The sequence below is a fragment of the Triturus cristatus genome, chromosome 2_1 (assembly GCF_964204655.1).
Source record: "Triturus cristatus chromosome 2_1, aTriCri1.1, whole genome shotgun sequence".
NCBI classification, from domain to species: domain Eukaryota; kingdom Metazoa; phylum Chordata; class Amphibia; order Caudata; family Salamandridae; genus Triturus; species Triturus cristatus.
The window spans coordinates 681,083,624-681,101,952 of NC_140581.1; the positions used below are offsets into that span (position 1 = coordinate 681,083,624).

The window sequence follows — 18,329 nt, forward strand, 5'->3', positions numbered from 1 at the left end:
GCCTTGCTATGCGCAGCGCCATGACAAATGCCATGTTTTAAAGCGTCATTGCCTTGCTATGTGCAGCGCTATGTCAAATGCCATGTTTTAACGCGCTATTGCCTTGCTATGTGCAGCGCTATGTTAAAAGGCTCTATGTGACGCACTATTGATTTGCTATGTGCAGCGCTATGTCTAAATGCCAGGTTTTGATGTGAATGAACTGCCTACTTTGATTCCTGCCTCAGGGGACCTTCAAGTTGTTAAAGGATATGGTCAGGTCCTGATGTTTTTATTACAGGTGGTCCGGACTAACGCCCAAGGTTATGCCCTGAGTTGACTTTATTGCAGGATTGAGGCTGAGGGACTGTATCTTTATTCCTCACATACCTTTGTTATATTTGGAGGTCGCAATAGTTCTGGCAGGGGCCCGATTGGCCCTGCCCTGTATATAATTCCCCACTGTACCTTTTGACCCAGCGCCAGTTGGCGCCGTGTAGAGATTACCGAACATACTGTGTTTTGACAATACAAAAGTTATTTTCACACAAACTTGTGTAGCGTCTCTTTTTGTAGCGTGCCTTGTGTGTCGCCTGAGTGTACTGCATGGATGCTTTGCACATTTCCTCCAGAGTTTGGCCCACCCGCTCTGTACCACGCTACCCGTTTCCAACAGACTACCTTTATTGAAAGCTATCCTAGTGGTAGCTATGGAGAGCAGCCTTCAGGGTAAGTCTTGAAGGAATGTAAAGCAGCTTGTTTTACCAGTCTATAATCTCTTGAATGATCAAATGAAAAGACAACCACACCAGGTATATATTCAAAATGTATGTTTTTTGGTTAAAACACACCCCTCTAGTCTCTTTATGAGACTGGAGTTCAAAGTACTTTGTGCTATTACTGATTCTTGCTAACTTGTAAACAAATACACGTTTGGGCTCTAGGGGCGTACCAAACCATATACCAAAACAAATGGTATAAGAACCACGACTGGAATAGACACTAGGCCTATAGCCTGTAGAAACGCTGGGACCCCAAGGAACCACCCAAGGTAGTGACACAGGGGACCCACGGGGACTGTATGCAGTGTGTAAACACAACCGCGGGTTCCCGTTATCTTCTATGGGCAATGTCGGGGTTGGAAATTTAAAGATTAGGGACACTTCTAATCGAGTCAGGACCAAACCCTTTTGGACTTGAGAAGTTCTAGGGCTAGCACCCACGAGAGCACCAGAGTTCTCTAGTTACCTCACCCAGGGAAGCCGGGTACATAGGTGTCTTTTGGTGTCAGGTTGCGTCGTCTATTTCAATGGAAGCCTGCAAAGAACTGCTGCTGCCTTTAAGAGAAGTGTCCGAAGAGATCCAACCCTGGATCTAGGATGGAAGGAACCTGAAAGCAGAGGGGACAGAGTCTGGGTCACTAGCCAGTGACCAAGGGCAGGATGGACCAATGCTCACAGATGTCGGGTGATTCAGGTGAGTTGATGGGTGTCTTGACTCTTCAGCCACGAGGTCCATGAGCTGGATTCCAGCTGTCCCACTAAGTCTGCCGAGTGCTGCGGTGTCGGTGACCAGAATGGACCCAACAAGCCTTGGCAACAGCTAGTCACAGGAATTCAGAGAAAGGACTGCGGTGCAGACCAGCAAGGTCTGAGGGACTCACCCAGCGAGTCAGGGCACGTCTGGAGCAAGCAGGAAAGCCCAATTAGAAAAGGTGTTGCCTCGTGTGGACTTGCTTGCCAACGGGCTAGTGATCGCGAAGGAGCCTCGAGCGGTCGCACTTGAAGCTGGCCCATGGGTCACTCATGAAGTGGAGGCCAACAATTTTCGGTGGAGGAGGTGCTCAAGGCTGGGGCTACTCGGAGCCCAAAGCACAACTTCAAGGAGGTCCAGGAAGATAGTGTTGCTGCAAAAGTTCACGGTGTCCAGAGGTCACGGTTTCTCGTCACCCACGATAGCCACGGGCCTCAGCTTTGCTGTGGACTCAAGGTAGCCTCAGGGAAGTCTGGAAATCCACCTCTGGTGATGCAAAGACTTCGACGTCCAGCGGGGGCTTCAGCGATGCAGACTGGTCCGTTGCTTTTTTGGTGCCTGCCAAGCAGGGGAGTCACTTACAGCCATAAGGAAGTATTTCCGAAAGCTGCAGAGGGGCTCAGCTCATGCTTGGGCACCCTCTCACATAAAACCAAGCACTCTGCCTTCAGGATTGTCAAGGCCTTCGATAGGAGTGGCTTATAGGTTTATATGAGTCTGTATATGTATGTGGATATAGGTAGCCTATACCACTGTAAGGGGTGCAAGCACACCCTTACCCAGGCTGCAGTAGCAGACATGTGGTGCCATTTTGGAGTGCCTCCCAGGGGTGGCATAATACATGCTTCAGCCTCTGAGGTACCTATGCCCTAGGTACATAGTATACCATATACTATGGGCTTATAAGGCACTCCAGAATCCATTTAGATATGTACCTAATGTACATGCAAACCATTTTGGAGAGGAAGCAGCTAGGCTGTGGTCCTGATTAGCAGGGCCACAGCCAGACTAAGGTCGAAAAACAGTGAAACACCGGCAAAAAGTGGGGGTACCCATGTGAAGCAGATCCTACTCTCCTACAAAGGGGTTCAAATGGGGGACTCATGAGTATGGTAAGGACAATATTTAGATTCTACACCGCAGAGGGTGGAAATCTGGGTGGGATTATTCTTTTAAGTCCTTCCATAAATGCTTTGATAGCGGGTACTCGAAATTAATACAAGTGTTTTCTATTTCGGAGATAAGCTGCTATTGCAGCGATATGTAGTCTTATTGATGTATATGCTAGGTTACATCATTGTAGGTGCAAGAGAACAGATAATGTTCTGAATAGAAGCATCTAGTGGATTGGTTTTGTTATTGATCCAGTAAATCACAAATTGTTTCCACTTTGCTGCGTAGCATGCTCTAGTGGTAGGAGGTCTAGCCTCTTTAATGATGTTCATGAAGTCTGGCGGAAGATTGAGATGGCCAAACTCTAAGACTTCAGGTGCCAGATCGCAAGGTTGAGTTGACTGAGATCTGGATGCCTTATCTCTCCATGGTTCAGAGTAAGAAGCTTAGGTGAGAGGCGTAGCTTTTGATGCGGAACTACTGATAGTTCCAAGAGGGTTGTGAACCATGGTTGTCGGGCCCATGTTGGAGCAACCAGGATCATTGTGAGGGAATGCTGTTTGAGTTTCCGAACCACTAACTGAATGGGCAGGAGAGGCGGAAAAGCATAAGCAAATTTGCCTGACCAGTTGATCCATAGCGCATTGCCTTTGGACAATGGGTGTGGATACCTGGAAGCGAAGCTTGGGCATTTAGTGTTTTGGTGTGTGGCGAACAGATCTTTCACATGTGGGGCCACCCAGAAATAGAAGAACTACTTGAGGATGAAGTTCCCATTCGTGGATCTGCTGTCTTTGACGACTGAGCAGATCTGCAATTTGATTGTGTACTCCAGGGTGCCTGACTCCGGACCACCGAATTCACGGTTCGATCCCCGGCTCCGGTGGCTGGTTAGCCCAGCACTATGTGACTTTGGGCAATAGCTTGCTTAATCTTCCCGACAGCCCCCATTGCAGGGACACCTCTCCGGAGACAGCTTTACGCTTTACAAATGCTGGCATTTATTGTAGCTCCTAGATATTGTTGTGTGCTGGACGGTTGGAGGTAGGATTTGGTGAGGTTCACCGTGAATCCTAAGTGGTGAAGCAACTGGATTGTTTTGTGTGTGTGTTGCACACAGCAGCTGTGTGACCTGGCTTTTATGAGCCAGTCGTCCTGATAAAGGAACACGTGAATGTTGTCTTTGTGAGCCGCCACTACTGCGAGGCACTTGGTGAAGACTCTGGGTGCTGTAGTCGCCCCGAACGGGAGGACTTTGAATTGGTAGTGTTGACCATCTACCATGAACCAGAGATATTTCTTGTGAGCGGGGTGAATGGGAATATGAAAGTATGCGTCCTTTAAATCCAGAGTGGAGAGAAAGTCGCCTTCTTGAAGCAGTAGGAGCACCTGTTGGAGAGTGACCATGTGGAAGTGGTCTGACTGAATGTAGAGGTTTAACGGTCTGAGGTCCAGTATTGGCCTGAGAGAGCCGTCCTTTTTTGGAATTAGAAAATAGAGGGAGTAAACCCCTGTGCCTTGATGAGGCAAGCAGACTTGTTCTATTGCATGTTTTTGTAATAGAGCGAGAACGTCTTGTTTAAGAAGAGTCAGATGTTCCGAGGACATTGGACGTTGTTTGGGAGGCATCTCTGGGGGAGTGGATATGAGTTCCAGGCAATAACCATACTGGATAATTTGTCTTACCGACTTGTCTGTTGTGATGGAATTCCAGACAGGTAGAAACTGCGAGAGACGTCCCCCGACAGGAGTGAGATGATCGGGGGGAAGTGAAGGGATGTCACTGCTTGGTGGCAGAGGAGTTGCGGGTATTGTTACCGTGACCTCTTCCCTTACCGTTGTTACCTCTGTACCCTCCTCGAAAATATTCTCTGGAGGAGGTAGTTTGATTGGGACTTTTATATGATGAAGAGGGATGTTCTGAGCCAGTAGGTTGGGAGCCAGCCCTGTAAAAGGAGCGATGAAATGAATCTCTAGGCGAAGGTAATTGCAATGCCCCCATGGACTTGGCAGTGTCAGTATCCTTTTCTTCTCTAAAGATGTATTGCCTGTGTGCCCAAAAAGATGCTCTTGGTCAAAAGGCTGATTAGGAATAGTGGATTGCACCTCCTACTTGAATCCGGAGATTCGGAGCCAAGCGTGCCTGCGTAGTAAAACGCTGGTATTAATAGCACGAGATGCCATATCGGCCGCATCAAGGGCACATTTGATAGATGTGTTGGTTATTAATTTTCCCTCCTATATAAGGTCATTAGCTTTGTCTTTATATTGGTCAGCAAGATGTTGCATAGGCTTTTCAAGCTCATCATAGTGAGCTCTGTCATATCTGGCCAACAAAGCTTGGGCATTGGCAATCCGCGAATGATTTGCCGACTGTGACACAAACGTTTCCCGGATGAGTTTGAGTTTTGATTCCTTATCAGGAGGAGGGGCGTCGCCTGTGCTTTGTGAATTAGCCCTCTTGCGTGCATTAGACACCACAAGGGAATCTAAAGGGACCTGACCTTTGATGTAAACTGGGTCATCGGGAGCTGCCTTATATTTTTTTGTCCACCCTGGCTCTGACGGGGTCTTTAAACACTTCTGGTGCATGTTTTAGCATTGGCAGGGTGTTTGTGTAGACTTTTGTGAGGGTGCAAATGTTTCTAATAAAAAGTCTTCCTCTAAGGGATCAGAGTGTAATTGTACCCCGTGGTATTGAGCATCCCATTAATTAGTTGCGCAAACCCAATATTGTCATCTGGTGGTGATGGGATGGAGGTCTGGGTCATTATGTGGATCGGGGTCTGCATTGTAATCATCCCAAGGATCTGTATTGTGCAGGATGGTATGTGCGTCATCATCCCTATCTGGATTTCTGTTCCCATCAGTATAATCATCTTCATCATCCTGTGGTTGAGGTGAAACTGTATGTTGTGGGGAGTGTGCTGGAGAAATTAACGAATTAGGATCATCTGGAGAAAGAGGGAGGTGGAGAAGTATTAGTGCCCATTTCCTTCAGTTTAATGGGTATTTCAGAGTCTTCTGAAGTATCCGGTTTCTGGGTCAATGTGTAGTGTTATTTGCTTTGTATCCGAAAAATCTGGTACAGACTGTTTGGGTGCAATGTCCTTTTTCGGTGCCGAAGACTTATGGTCAGAATGTTCTTTTGACTTTGTCTCTGAAGTTTTCTGCGGGGTCTTGGACTCTTTAGCTTTCGGAATATGAGTTTGGGGCTCCGAGACCTTTTTCGGCTCTGAAGGTTTTTGTTTAACCTGTTTCGGCTCTGAATGCTTGTCCTTTGTTTCGATGCCGAGGGCTTTGGCGTCGACTGTTTTCGGTGCAGACGAAGAAGGGTGTGGCACATCTTTAGATTTGGGCTTCGGTGCCGAAGTGGACTTGTCGGCACCAGAATGGGGTTGGCTCGAGCCTGAAGGCTTTTCTTTCGGTTTCATAGCCAGGCACGAGGGCCAGGCATCTGAAATGTGTTGCCGGTGTCGACCTGAGCCTGAGGGCGAAGGTGTTACCAGAGCCTTTTGTTTGGGGTTGGTTAGGAGTGGGGTCTCGGTACTCACGGACCGCTGGGGTGACCGTCTCGTCTTCCATGTCTGAGTCGGTTCCGGAGACTTGGATCTCTCCATCAGCAGCTTCTTCTGGCTGGACACTGGGATCTGCTCTGAAGACGTCTGGAATAGAGCTGCTTCCGCAGGACATTTCGTGACGTTGAGTCAGACGGTCACGTATGGATTTCTTTGACCTGAAAGATGCACAGGCCTGGCAGTTCTTGTCGTTGTGCTCCGGGGAGAGGCAGAGATTAGAAACCTGGTATAAGTCTGTGTGTGGAAACAGCACCACACCCGGGGCATTTTTTTAAAAGAGTACTTTCCATTGTAACCGATCACTCTCTATTTCGTATTCTTTCTTTTTAACCCTCTAGGGTGTGCCATTGTTGCTACCACCCCCCTCCCGAGACCCATGATGTAGTTAGTGACTGCATCTTATGTGAGACACCGCTTTCTTTTTCTTTGTAAATATCCAATGCCCAACTGCACTATGTATGAATGCTTTACGCATAGTGTTTCTTACACAATTTCGTGCTTATCAATACAATTAACAATGGGCATACTATTCGACTCTCTTGTGAGATTCTACCACCGAATTGAGTTTGGTTTATCATCTTTAGTGCACACTGTTCTCAAAAGCAGCACGTACTGATAAGTGTTACTGCTTATGTGCACTGCGTAGAGCACCAGTATCTGTATGTTCAACTATGAGTTACTGATCGTATCACGGCTAACTATTATGTTTGTCTTTCTTTTCATGTATGTCTGTGTATGTTATGTTTATCCAGAATAAACTCTGTTCCTCCCACACATGAGGGAAACCAGATGTCACGTCTATATATTTTTCACACTTAGAACCTCAGGTTAGGGTGGGCCTTAGCGCGCCCATACCGCCGGGGTTTACACTTAACGGTCCTGACTAATGCCTGTTAAATTTACAACACATAGGCAGAAACATGTTGACCACCTCTTAAGCGGACTCTGCTGAACAATTTATTCAGCATTTTTGTCCCACACTTTGTTTTTACTGTGTCCGATTGGCTTCTAATAAAATAGTTTTTTTGACACAATCGTGATACTTTTAACATCCACTACTTCACCACACACGAACAACCAGCTCCGCAGTAATTCTGGCGTTGTAGCACACCAGGGTGGCATTTGGCCTCTCCTGGTGGGGCCCAATGATGAAGCATGTCACCAACCATGTTGGTGAGTGAGGGCTTTATAAAGAACCTAGTTGGTTTCTTCTGTCATGCTCTACATTCATTGTTTGCAAGGCACACTCTTTTGTTAGGATTACTTTTCATTGACTCCTGGCGTGGTCGTCGCGGATAGGCCCAACAGCCCACGTCAAATCTAGGTCGAGGATTTTATATTTTTTTTGAAGATGCACGTCGAAAGGGAACGTGATCGAGACAATACCGTCAAGCGGTGAGGAATTGCGCGTCGAAGGGTGTTCGAGAACGACACTGACCTGGAGCGCAGCAAATCCCATCCGAACCAGATAGCGGAAAAAAACCACCTAGAGATGGAGTTGATGCCCATGCGCACTGTCACCCTCAAGAGGAGTCGCCTTTCTCGCGACTACAAAGACGAAAAAGTGTAAACTTCCAAGCCCAACACCAGATGGCAATCTATGCACAAGTATATGAATACAGCTCATATGCCTCGAACACCTTTCTCCAGCAGTAAGTCTGCAGAGGGTGTTGAGCGACTCCATAACTACATCGTCGACTGGATGTGACATCTGCAGTCTATATAAGGCCTCTCCCGATGCACTGGCGTTGGTTTCTTCCATGACTACTTACTGCGCTAAAACGCAGAGCCACATATAGAAACTGCAATGAAAACAGTGTGCCCAAAAATAATCTTTTTGAAAAATTTGTCATTTGTTTCACTGTATAATATACACATATTACTACTTTTGTAAAAATGACTATTAAAAGAGAAAAGAATCAGTTCGCAGAGTAGGAAGAATGGGTGGGTTGGTTAAATATTCTGCAGCTAGATCTTGTCTCTACCAGAGAAGGCATTACCAAAGGTAAGTAATTTATTAATCTGATAGAAGTCTAGCCGCAGATTCCTTACCTTAAAATGAGATCCCCGGACGAGGGTCTACGAACCAGACTGTAGGTAATCTCCCTGACTAGGCAACCCAGTCTGAAATAAGAAAGAGACACCTGTTACCAGGAAAGGAGGTGAGGAATAAGACGTCTCAACAGAAACATTGAGAAGCCCATACAGAAACACAACTTGAGCAAAAACATGGGAAGAAGATACCGTGGCAGAAGAATAAAGATGAGTCCAAAAGAACAGTCCATAAACCATAATACTACATTGTTGCCTTAAAGGCAAACAGGCCAAGAGAACAGAACGGAAGGACAAGGGCAGTAGCTAAAACTACAGAGTCAAAGCTGCTAGCCACAGAAGCAAACAATGCAGAGAACATCATAAAAGAGAAGAATTGTGGCCAGTAACAACAATTAAGGCCACAGACCACACGTGGACAGCGGGAACACTTGGAGAAAGAGGTGAGCTCTCTAGGATTGTTCAACGTCAAACCCTTGGGCGGGGTATAGAGACAGAAAGCCAAACAACAAACACGCAGAGGGCTCCCCAGTTACGAGGGGGGTGCAACAATGCAAGCAGAAACACACTCCTCCATAAGAGAGGTAAAAGGTCACTCCCTATAGAGATACCTAAAAAAGGGGGTAAAACAAATGGAAAAAAATATATTTGCATGAAAAAACACATGTATAAACCAATATGTATACAGAAGAAAAACTGTATAACAGGGACCATATTACAGTATGGGTGCATTTTCCTGGTCAGGGCTGGGCGCACCTTTCAGTAGGTGCATCCAGCGCCAACCATGAATCTGTGACACATTATAGTGAATGCACTGCCCTGGGACAGAGCATTCAGGAGAAAAAAAAAACAGCGGCTGCTGTGAAGCCACTCTGCATTTCTCAGTGCAGGAGGTAACCCACCTGCAATTAGAAGGGGGAATTCGAGATCTCCTTGCAGACAGGTGCAGTGAGTGACTGCCCGCGCCTGCAAGGGGATGTCTGGGGGACATGGGACCCTTCCCACCCTCCAGAGGGCTGTTATTAGGGGGTGCACTGCCAGTGCGCCTCCTGACAGTTTATTTGCCTCTGCGCTTGCTTCTGTAATACGGTGTAAGCGCAGAGGCAAAGGGATTATTTCATTTGCATGGGGCCACATCCCCATTCAAATGAGGGAATGCCCTCTAACGATAGCGCTGGTGCTTTTTGTGCGCCAGCGTTATTACAGAAGACAGACAAGCGTCTGTGGCCCCTTCTGCAATATTAAAGTGCCCTGGGGGCTCACAAAGGGGGTGCAAACGCCTGTTGCACACCCGGGGCACTTTGGTTATATGGCCCCAGATGTACAAGAAGGGCACATATAAACAACCACCATGTCGGGCATGGGCTAAGATGGAACAACAGCGAGCCGGCACCCAACCAAAAGACCTGCTATAAAAGGAGACACCAACTGAGTTGTGATAATCAGGCGGCTGAGACCGGTGAAATGAAAAACAGGGGAGAAACAATCTTTCTAGAATAGAAAAATAAGGCCACTCTGGTAGAACTGTCAAGGGGTCAAGTTGAACAAGGCCAACATAGGGGGGCCAATGCTGATAGCCAGTTCCAGTCTGAAAGAATAACAGACGGGGGAAGGGACCTTGCCAAAGCAGCAGACAAGACGTTGGAAAGAGCAACGCCACAAGTGAAGGTCCAACCCAAGAAACAGTGTAAAGAACAGAAGTAACAGATGAAGAGGTAGTGCCCATAGCCTAACGAGGATGTGGGCTAGAAGGAAAAGGAAAGGTGTGGGTGCACGAGACTACCTGTGCCCTGAAAACAAGCCATGTGACGACACGAGTAAGAGTCCTGGTGTCACCCAAAATCATAATTGGTATACTCTTTAGGTGAGGAAGAGCAAACCACCCAAGGGGTTGGAACAGTATCCGCGAGAAGTGAGGGTTAAACTCACCAGGGATCATCAACCTCCGTACGAATCAAACCCAGAGTGGGAGGGCAAGAAATGAATGTTCAAGAAGAAACGAAAAAGGGTATATACCCCAGAAGGGGCATCTAAAGAACTGCCAGGCCAGTAGCAACATAGGGGTTGGCATCAGAGGTGTGATGGAAATGTCTCCAACACAACATTAACCAAAACAAATAGTAGCTTTGCACAGGGCAGAGGCAGAGGCAGATTAAAGCAGGCCATGCAGAGGCATACAAGAGAAAGGATCGGCAGAGTAGGCCAGTAATGCCTATGTACGGACACAGCACGTCAACAAGGGACCAAAGAGACTGGGAAGGAGCTCTTTTTGCCCATGCATATCAAGAGCCAGAATAGGAAGAGCTATCGCTGAAGACAGAAAAGAAGAAACACCATCCAGGTCAGCGCCACAGAATTCACCCGAAGCCAAGAATCATGCCCCTGCTTTTGTTAGGGAAGAAGAGATTGCGGAATAGCTGTAAGGCATACAAACGAAGTACAATGGAGGACCGGGAGCAAAGCAGCAGTGCATCCGCACAGTATCATGAAAATACCCAAATGAGAACTTGAGGAAAAAAGCAAAGGAACACAGTGCAGCCACCGGTGTAGAAATCCAAAAGGCCAAAAAAAAAAAAAAAAAACAGTCATCGAAAGGGTGCAGAGCAAGAAAGGAAAATACCTGCTGGGGCAGGAATTCCAGACCAGGTGCTACTTGGAGGAGACGAGTGAAAGGAAGATGCCAACAGACACCGCACTATAACAGCTTACACAGAAAAGAAATCAAGGAGACCATCAGACCACACTTGAAAATGGTGTGAAGAGGACTGGTTTTGATCCCCTCCGACTATCCCGAAAACAGCGTAAAGCAGAGTCAGCTTGAGAGTCAAACAGATATTGACTAACGAAAGGCATTTCCAAGGCAGACTGAACAACCTCAGAAGCAAGAGGTGCGTAGCCGACATGCCGGTGAAAAGCTACCGATAGAGCCATGGCTCGTTCGACAGAATCTTTGGTATCCATGCCACAACGAATCAGCAATTTAGCCACCTGACGGCTATCCTGGACCAGCTGAGTAAGAGTGTTCCAAGTGTCATCCGGGACGGAAGGGAGAAGGCAGAAGACTAAATCCCACAACACGTGAGAAAAATGGCCCAAAACACAAGCGGTATTAAGGAATCGCAAAGCGGAGCTGGTGGCATAAAAGATATCAACCAACAGCATCTACTTTTAGACTCCCTGTCTGGAGGGACGTAATGCACTGCGCCGATGTCAGGGGGAGGTGTAGCAGCCCGACCCACAGAGCTGCACGGAATAGGTTGTCAGAAAAGGAAGAGCGGGTCTCCAGGGTCAGGATGGTGCCTATGAGCTATAGACCGGTCCACAGAAGCCCAAAAGTGCCCAGCAAAATATCAAAGGCGGCTTTACTGAAGGGAAGCAGTTTCAGTCCTCGTATAGCCCTGATGAAGCACCCCAAGTAGGGATCAATGGCCACCTCCACAGAAGGAAGCTGCAGCCCCAGAACCACAGCAACTCTGCAAAAGCCGAGCTAGCCTCCGAAGCGAGGCTAGGAGAAGAAAACAAGCCTGAGAATGGGAGAGAATTAAGGCCACTAGCCCCACCAAGGTCAGACACCCAATGAAACTCTGGAGGAGGCTCAGAAATGTCAGTTATGTCATCAATAACTTCACCAAAATACATGGGTCAGAATAGTAAAATAGCAGGGGGCTCCTCTAAAGAACTGTTCCACCAACGCTGTTCCCGACTTCGACCTGTGTCGAAGAGACGACACATCGCCATCGCAGAGGAGAAACAAAGAAGGGGTGATTGGTGCGGTCGACACAGATGGTGCCAGCAGATCCAACACTGGTGTCACAGGTGGGAACCCCAAAGGGCCGTGCACTGGAGCCGATAAAGGTTCGATCATGAATTCAGAGGGTCTCACTGAAACAGAGTTAGGCCCCCACAAGTTTGGTGTCTGTCAAGGCTTCACCCACTTTCTTGGGGCCGAGACGTGCAGAACCAAAAATGGCATGAAGGGAGATAGTATTCCCTCATCTGAGCCGGAGTCACCTCAGCACCAGGAAACACTGGAAGGCGTGAGACAGATTCTCACTCAGACTTCAAAATCGAAGGAATAGGAGGCATGTCAGGGATGCCGTGCATACACAGTAAAGTCTGGGAAGGCCATGGCGCCAAGTAACTATGTCGTGACTTAGCAACCAATAGCAAGGACTTAGGGAGATGGACCTCAAGGGTCCCTCGAACCGCGACCGAGAAGGGACCTTCAACCACTCCACCGCTAACCGTGTCATGCGGTGCTGCTGACAGCCGAAAGTGAAAACATGAGCCTCACTGTTTGAAATCACTGTGCACCACCAGACACCACATGCAAAAAGAATGAGGGTGTGGTGTCGACATCGTAGTCAACAGGACCCCAAAAATATCCAGAAAAGCACCCTGTTTTGTCGACAACGTCAAGATAGGCCAAAAATGGCCAGAAATACAGCTCTACGGATCTGCGTGTTTAATCGTGGAAAGGAAAAAACGGACGTCAGCGAAGGGCTTATATGGACTCTGCTGATGCGCAGAGGTACTGTTGTAGAAAAGTTTCCGGATCAAGTCTGGCACCTAGGGATAATTCTAAGGTAAGGAATCTGCGACTAAACGTCTATCAGATATGGACTGTACATGCACCAGCCTTAATTTCTAACTAATTTTGTACTGTGCAAAGTATGTTCAGGTCCACTGACCTGTCTGCACAGGGCACCCAGGAGTTTGGAAGGGGCAAACAGAACACACCTACAATTTGTTTTTCGCAGCTAACATTAGGATTTTTCCTGTCCATTTCCTACAGTGGGTGGTAATTGTGCAATGATGTCCCAAGATGTCAAATCTCCAACAGGAAATATTTTTACACAGGCTGAAAGCACTTAACCCAAAATAAATGGGTCTGCCTCAAACCTCACTGGATTTGCACTGAAGGAATCCAACTACTCAGTGGTTGATAAAAACAGTTCTTACCAAATAAGGAAAGAAAAAACAAGGGCCTCAACTTTGGTAGTAGCTTACCTTTTATTTATCGACATATTACGTTTTGGTATAAAGCACAAGACTGAATTGGATAATTACATACCAACATTGAGTTTTCTATGGTTCAGCTAATCTAGGGACTATACAATAGAGAGAGTTTATTTATGTTTAAGAAAGTGTTGTCCATTAGGATAGGCACGTGTTCCAGGTAAAAGGGAAAAGACAGTAAACAGTGCAGAAGAAAACAGGGCAAATACAGCTATCAAACACAAACGTTGCAATGCACAACTAGGTCAGTTGAGAAACGGCGAGTTGATGGGTGCATCTTTTCGCAATTGTGTTGTGAACAGTCTTTTGCCTCTTTGTTGGGATACATATTAAAGGTTGGCTGTGGTTTTATACTCCATGATCCTGCTCCAGCGACGCAAGACATCCATCAGGCTTTAGGTTTCACTTTCACCTGGAGTGGTATTTGCAAGAGGTTAAAGTGTCAGGGAGTAATACTTGTTACAAAGCTTGTGATCTGCTATTTGTACTTTTCCAGACAACACGTCCTCTCTACCCCTACAACAAAACACTTTCAAGTATCTCATGAATTGGCATCCGCAAATTGCACAAAACTGTAAGCCAAACCGCCACCATGAATATACTGTGCAGGTTGGCAACAGAGCAAACATCTCCCACTGTGGATTTCTTGAAACCACAGAAGAAAGAGGTATAGGGCACACTGGATGGTAGGTATTGTAGAGCAGAACAATGGTCCTCAGTACAACTGGGTGCCAAGAAATGATTAATACATTTGTCCTGAGTAAAAAGTTGAATAGGGCTCTTTAAGGATTGGCAGCCACAATGATCCATGTCTATAATGTCAAACAACATTTTTCATATATACTACCGTTTGGCTTAAGTAAATGTCCCCCTTGGTGCCACGATTTAAAACCATGTATGCAGGAACTTGCACAGAGACACAAGTGACCATATTTTACGTTTCATGTGATATTGGCCGGATTCAGCAGATAACAGCAATGGTTTAATGAATGATGGTTAACTAAAGGAACCTCAAACTGGTGTCTAATGTGCCTGGACGTACAAATCTGCCAATAAAACAATTGCACCAAATATACAGACACTAAATAGGGACACTTCACATTAGCAACATCAGAATGTAATCTGTGAGGGAAACTATGACCTATTGAGTGTGAAGATCAACATTGTGCTTTGGTCGGTTTGGCAATGCGAGTACTGATGAATGGTGAGCCTGGCTTTAACACTGGGTCACAGCAATACCAGCATCTATAAACAATTAGGGATCTTTCCATCTCAAAAGTATTGTGTTCTTAGCTGATAATGAATTAAATAAACTGACATATGCCTGTATTGCATGGCGGTTTTTATGGTCCTTTTCATATATCTTGTATTCAAATGGGTCCACGATGACTGACCTGCACCTTTTAGCTTAAGAGTATACTGCGGTATGTAGTCCAAGAAAGAAATGACCTAACGGGATACAGCTTGCGTAAATATACCTCAAAATAATGCAAGTGGGATATAGCTTGCATAAAGTTGCAATCAAATAATGCAAGTGGAATACAGTGAGCATTCAGATGCATCAAAATAGTGTAAGTGGGATATAGCATGCATCAAGATGCTATAAAATCCAGCTTTAAAAAAACACCATGAATTGCACTGAAGGAAAGCTTATTTACCCATAAGATTGTGGGCAATTTTATCGTAAGGAACAGAGATGGCTAGCACGTACCAAACAGGGTCCCAAAACCTTTATTGGCCTCTCTCTACAACACAGTGTCCCCTAACAAGCTGCTGTATCTATGAACGGCAACCTCTCTAGGTTGAAAAATCATGTCTTAGTTTTTAGCTGGTACAACCTCATTGGCATGCTCAGCAAAACATGAGATATTGTCCTCCAGGTATAGCCACAATTTAAGAGAAGCTTCTGGCCAACTGATTGCTCCTTCTTTTGAGATGAGACACTGAAAGTTCTTTTAACCTTTGCATACACAATTCACAATGAAAATCTTATGTGGCACATGTCTTTCATACAAGACCTAAACAATAATACAGACCAATCCGTGAATCACTTATTACTACATACACATGAGTATAAATAAACAGTAAATGCAAAGCTCATAGGGTACGCAATTTTATTAGAGTGCGTTTTAGTGCACGGTGAGACAACATAAGGCCTTCCTTCCCTTCACGGAGATGACTAAAATAGGTTTAAATACACTTTGTACACGTTCTCACTGAATTGCATTTAAATAAAATGCTTACTTTTTGTACAGACAACATCAAAAAAGTAAGCACAATACAACACATTCCTGTTTCATATCAAAACGGTTTCCAAGGCAACATTATTAAAAGATTACACGGGGACATTCCAGAGAACATGATTGTGTCACAAGAGTGATGGCATCTTCAATTCTGGTCGACCGTTTTAGGTGCTTTTTTTCTCTTCACTCAACAAGTTAACGGTAGCCCGCTTAACTGTGACAAAAAAAGAAAAAAGAAAAGGGTTAGTGATATAATTTTGCGGCAATCAAATAAGGGTTATTAGTATTATTTTTCTGCAAGATGTAAAGTGAATTCTATTATACAGGGTTTGTAAGAATCTTACAACGGCCACTAAAGTGGAAATGGTGCCTCTCTCTGCCTGCAGCAGAACTCTTTGAATAGGAGTTCACATGTGAACAGCCTTGGAGACGAGAGCTCCTTGAGCAGGCCACAAAGGGTCAGAGATTATACTGACCTATCCATCCCTCCAGTGCTGTGTCAGAGGGCATGAAGCAGAGAAACCTGTACATCATTTGTCGCGGGACAAAGCTCTCCCGACACCTGCCCAATTCTCCTTAGCAAAGCAACCAAGGCACCATATTTGGAGAGAGAGAGGATGGGCGGTAAAAAAGGCATAAAGACCAACAAAAAAGGTCCTTATGGGGAGCTGATGGCAGCAGTGGACCAGGAGGCAATGGCCACTACCATCTGAATGTAGAAACGCAGATGCCCAGATCCGGGGGTGGCTGGGTTTGCACCGGAGCTCTACCTTCCTTGGAAAGGGCTCTTTCTCACACAGCCCAACACAGTACTCACAACAGCTACAAACCAGCACATTGCTCTAGCCAGCCGACAGAAACAAAAACTTGCATTTTTGGCTCTCATCTGGACATGGCTACAGACTACTTTCTTAACCAGACCAAAAGAAGAAAACATCCATCCAGCAACCACAGCACCGAAGTGCATAGACCATCAGGTAACAGGAAAAATGAAACCCCTGGGAGAGTCTCCCGAGTAAGACCTGCACTGCTTTGAGGCTACCACAGGAATCCAGATCATTTAAATGCTTTATTTTTGTCAAATTGCACCCACTCTGTGTTCACTGTTCTTGATTCTGTTTGCAACCGCTGTTTCACAGCTGTCGCACCTTATAACTCTGGGGTTTAGTGACAAATCAGAAACGCATTTTTCTCTCCCTTTCCCCCAGGACCTAATTGCCACTTATTGTATGTTTTTACTAAGATCAAGACTTTTATCTGCTTCTGCGAGTAACTGTGCATCCCCTACCAGGGCACGTGTCGGGGATACACGCAGGTACACAGCGTCCGTCCACTATCTTCACAGGATGGACACCGTCCCCTGCCAAGAACTTGGGCCCCACAGAAATATGCTGAACTTGTCCCAGTGTCATTTTCAGACAGGGGGACACGTTCAGCAGTGCCTGTATGTTGTCTGCCTTCCATTTCCAGCAGCAACATACAGGCAGCGAGGAAGCTTTTTTTTCACCTCCAGCTGGGTGAAGTTAAGGGGCCATCAGGCCCCCTTTTGTTTGAATATCCTGACTGGAGGCGGCCTGGAACCTCACACTTAAGTGTAAATGCCAGGGAGGGGAAACAGACACACAGCTTGTTATCTCTTCACAGGTGTTTAAGAGAGGCATGGTTTTGCCTTTGTTCAGTCTCTTTATATAAGAGTTGCATGCACTGTAGGTTGCGTTGGTCTGTCCCAGTATTTACACAAATAACTATTTCAATAGCACTATTTTATTTCTTTTATAGCGCTATGCAACCCAGTGCAGGGTGTCAGAGCTCTATACACATTATACATTGACAATAAATCATGTACAGGAGTAAATCAATGTACAAGGTGAGTTACATGAGACAGGGTTACAAGATGTAGGAGTCACATGTCCTTCATAACTCATTGTGCTATATTACAAGGTTTACAATTAGGATTACAATTTATAAACTGCTGGTAACAAAAAGAACTCTGTGTTAAAAGCAGTAACCCACTTTACTATCTACATAAAATAAAAATCTGTCATCTGCATGTTACATGATGAGATGCATTAACCCGATATGGTACCTTGATTCAAATCTGCGACTTCACAAAACACAGATCTCTCCAACAAACGCCTAACCACCAAAGCTATCTCACCATTATTACTATTCTCTGAGATTTGCTGAGCACCTTTACAGCAGATGCAGAAACCAATAAAATATTTTAAAATGCAGACTTTGCAACCAATTAAACAGGACAGATCCAACTACCATGCTTCTCCTCGTTTCCAATTTCTTTGTTATAGGGTTTAAAAAAAATAACTATACGAGTTGAAACCCAGATTATGCATCCGGTTGCCCCACTTTTTGGGCACAACCGTGACGCCAAATGTCATTTGTTAAATCTCAAAATGTGCTAAAATGTTCTCATTATATACCTGATAAACATGTAGGAGGTTTTAATATCCAATGTCACTTCTTGTGATGTCACATCCAGTGAGGTCACTTCCTGTTATTTTACATGTCATGACATCATGCGCTGTGATGGCACGTGTCATGATTTCACTTGCTTATTGCCTAACCTGGCTAGTCCCCCCCACTTTTTTTTTTTTTAGGACTTGTGCCTTGTCCCCTACTAAAGAAACCAGTTACTTGCCTGTAATTATGGTTTTGCAGCTTGAAACGCTTCTACATTTACATGCTTTGCACAATACTCGCCATCTTCTGGTTGGGTCCGGAAGTGTTCTAATGGTCTTCAAAAGGTCGGTTAGTTTGTGGTTTGGGAGTCAGCATGGGCAGAGTCCCTATAGGA

At 45.7% G+C, this 18,329-nt stretch overlaps 1 protein-coding gene across 1 annotated transcript in view; it reads right to left on the reverse strand.

Moving 5' to 3' along the window:
• Positions 1–13,249: 13,249 nt before the first annotated feature.
• The window catches only part of REEP5 (receptor accessory protein 5), a 138,481-nt gene continuing 133,401 nt past the window's right edge, over positions 13,250–18,329 (reverse strand). The window contains exon 5 of the mRNA XM_085632613.1: positions 13,250–15,731. Within this exon, the coding sequence (XP_085488739.1) occupies positions 15,682–15,731 (50 nt within the window). The 3' untranslated portion in view covers positions 13,250–15,681. The remainder of the gene's footprint in view (positions 15,732–18,329) is intronic.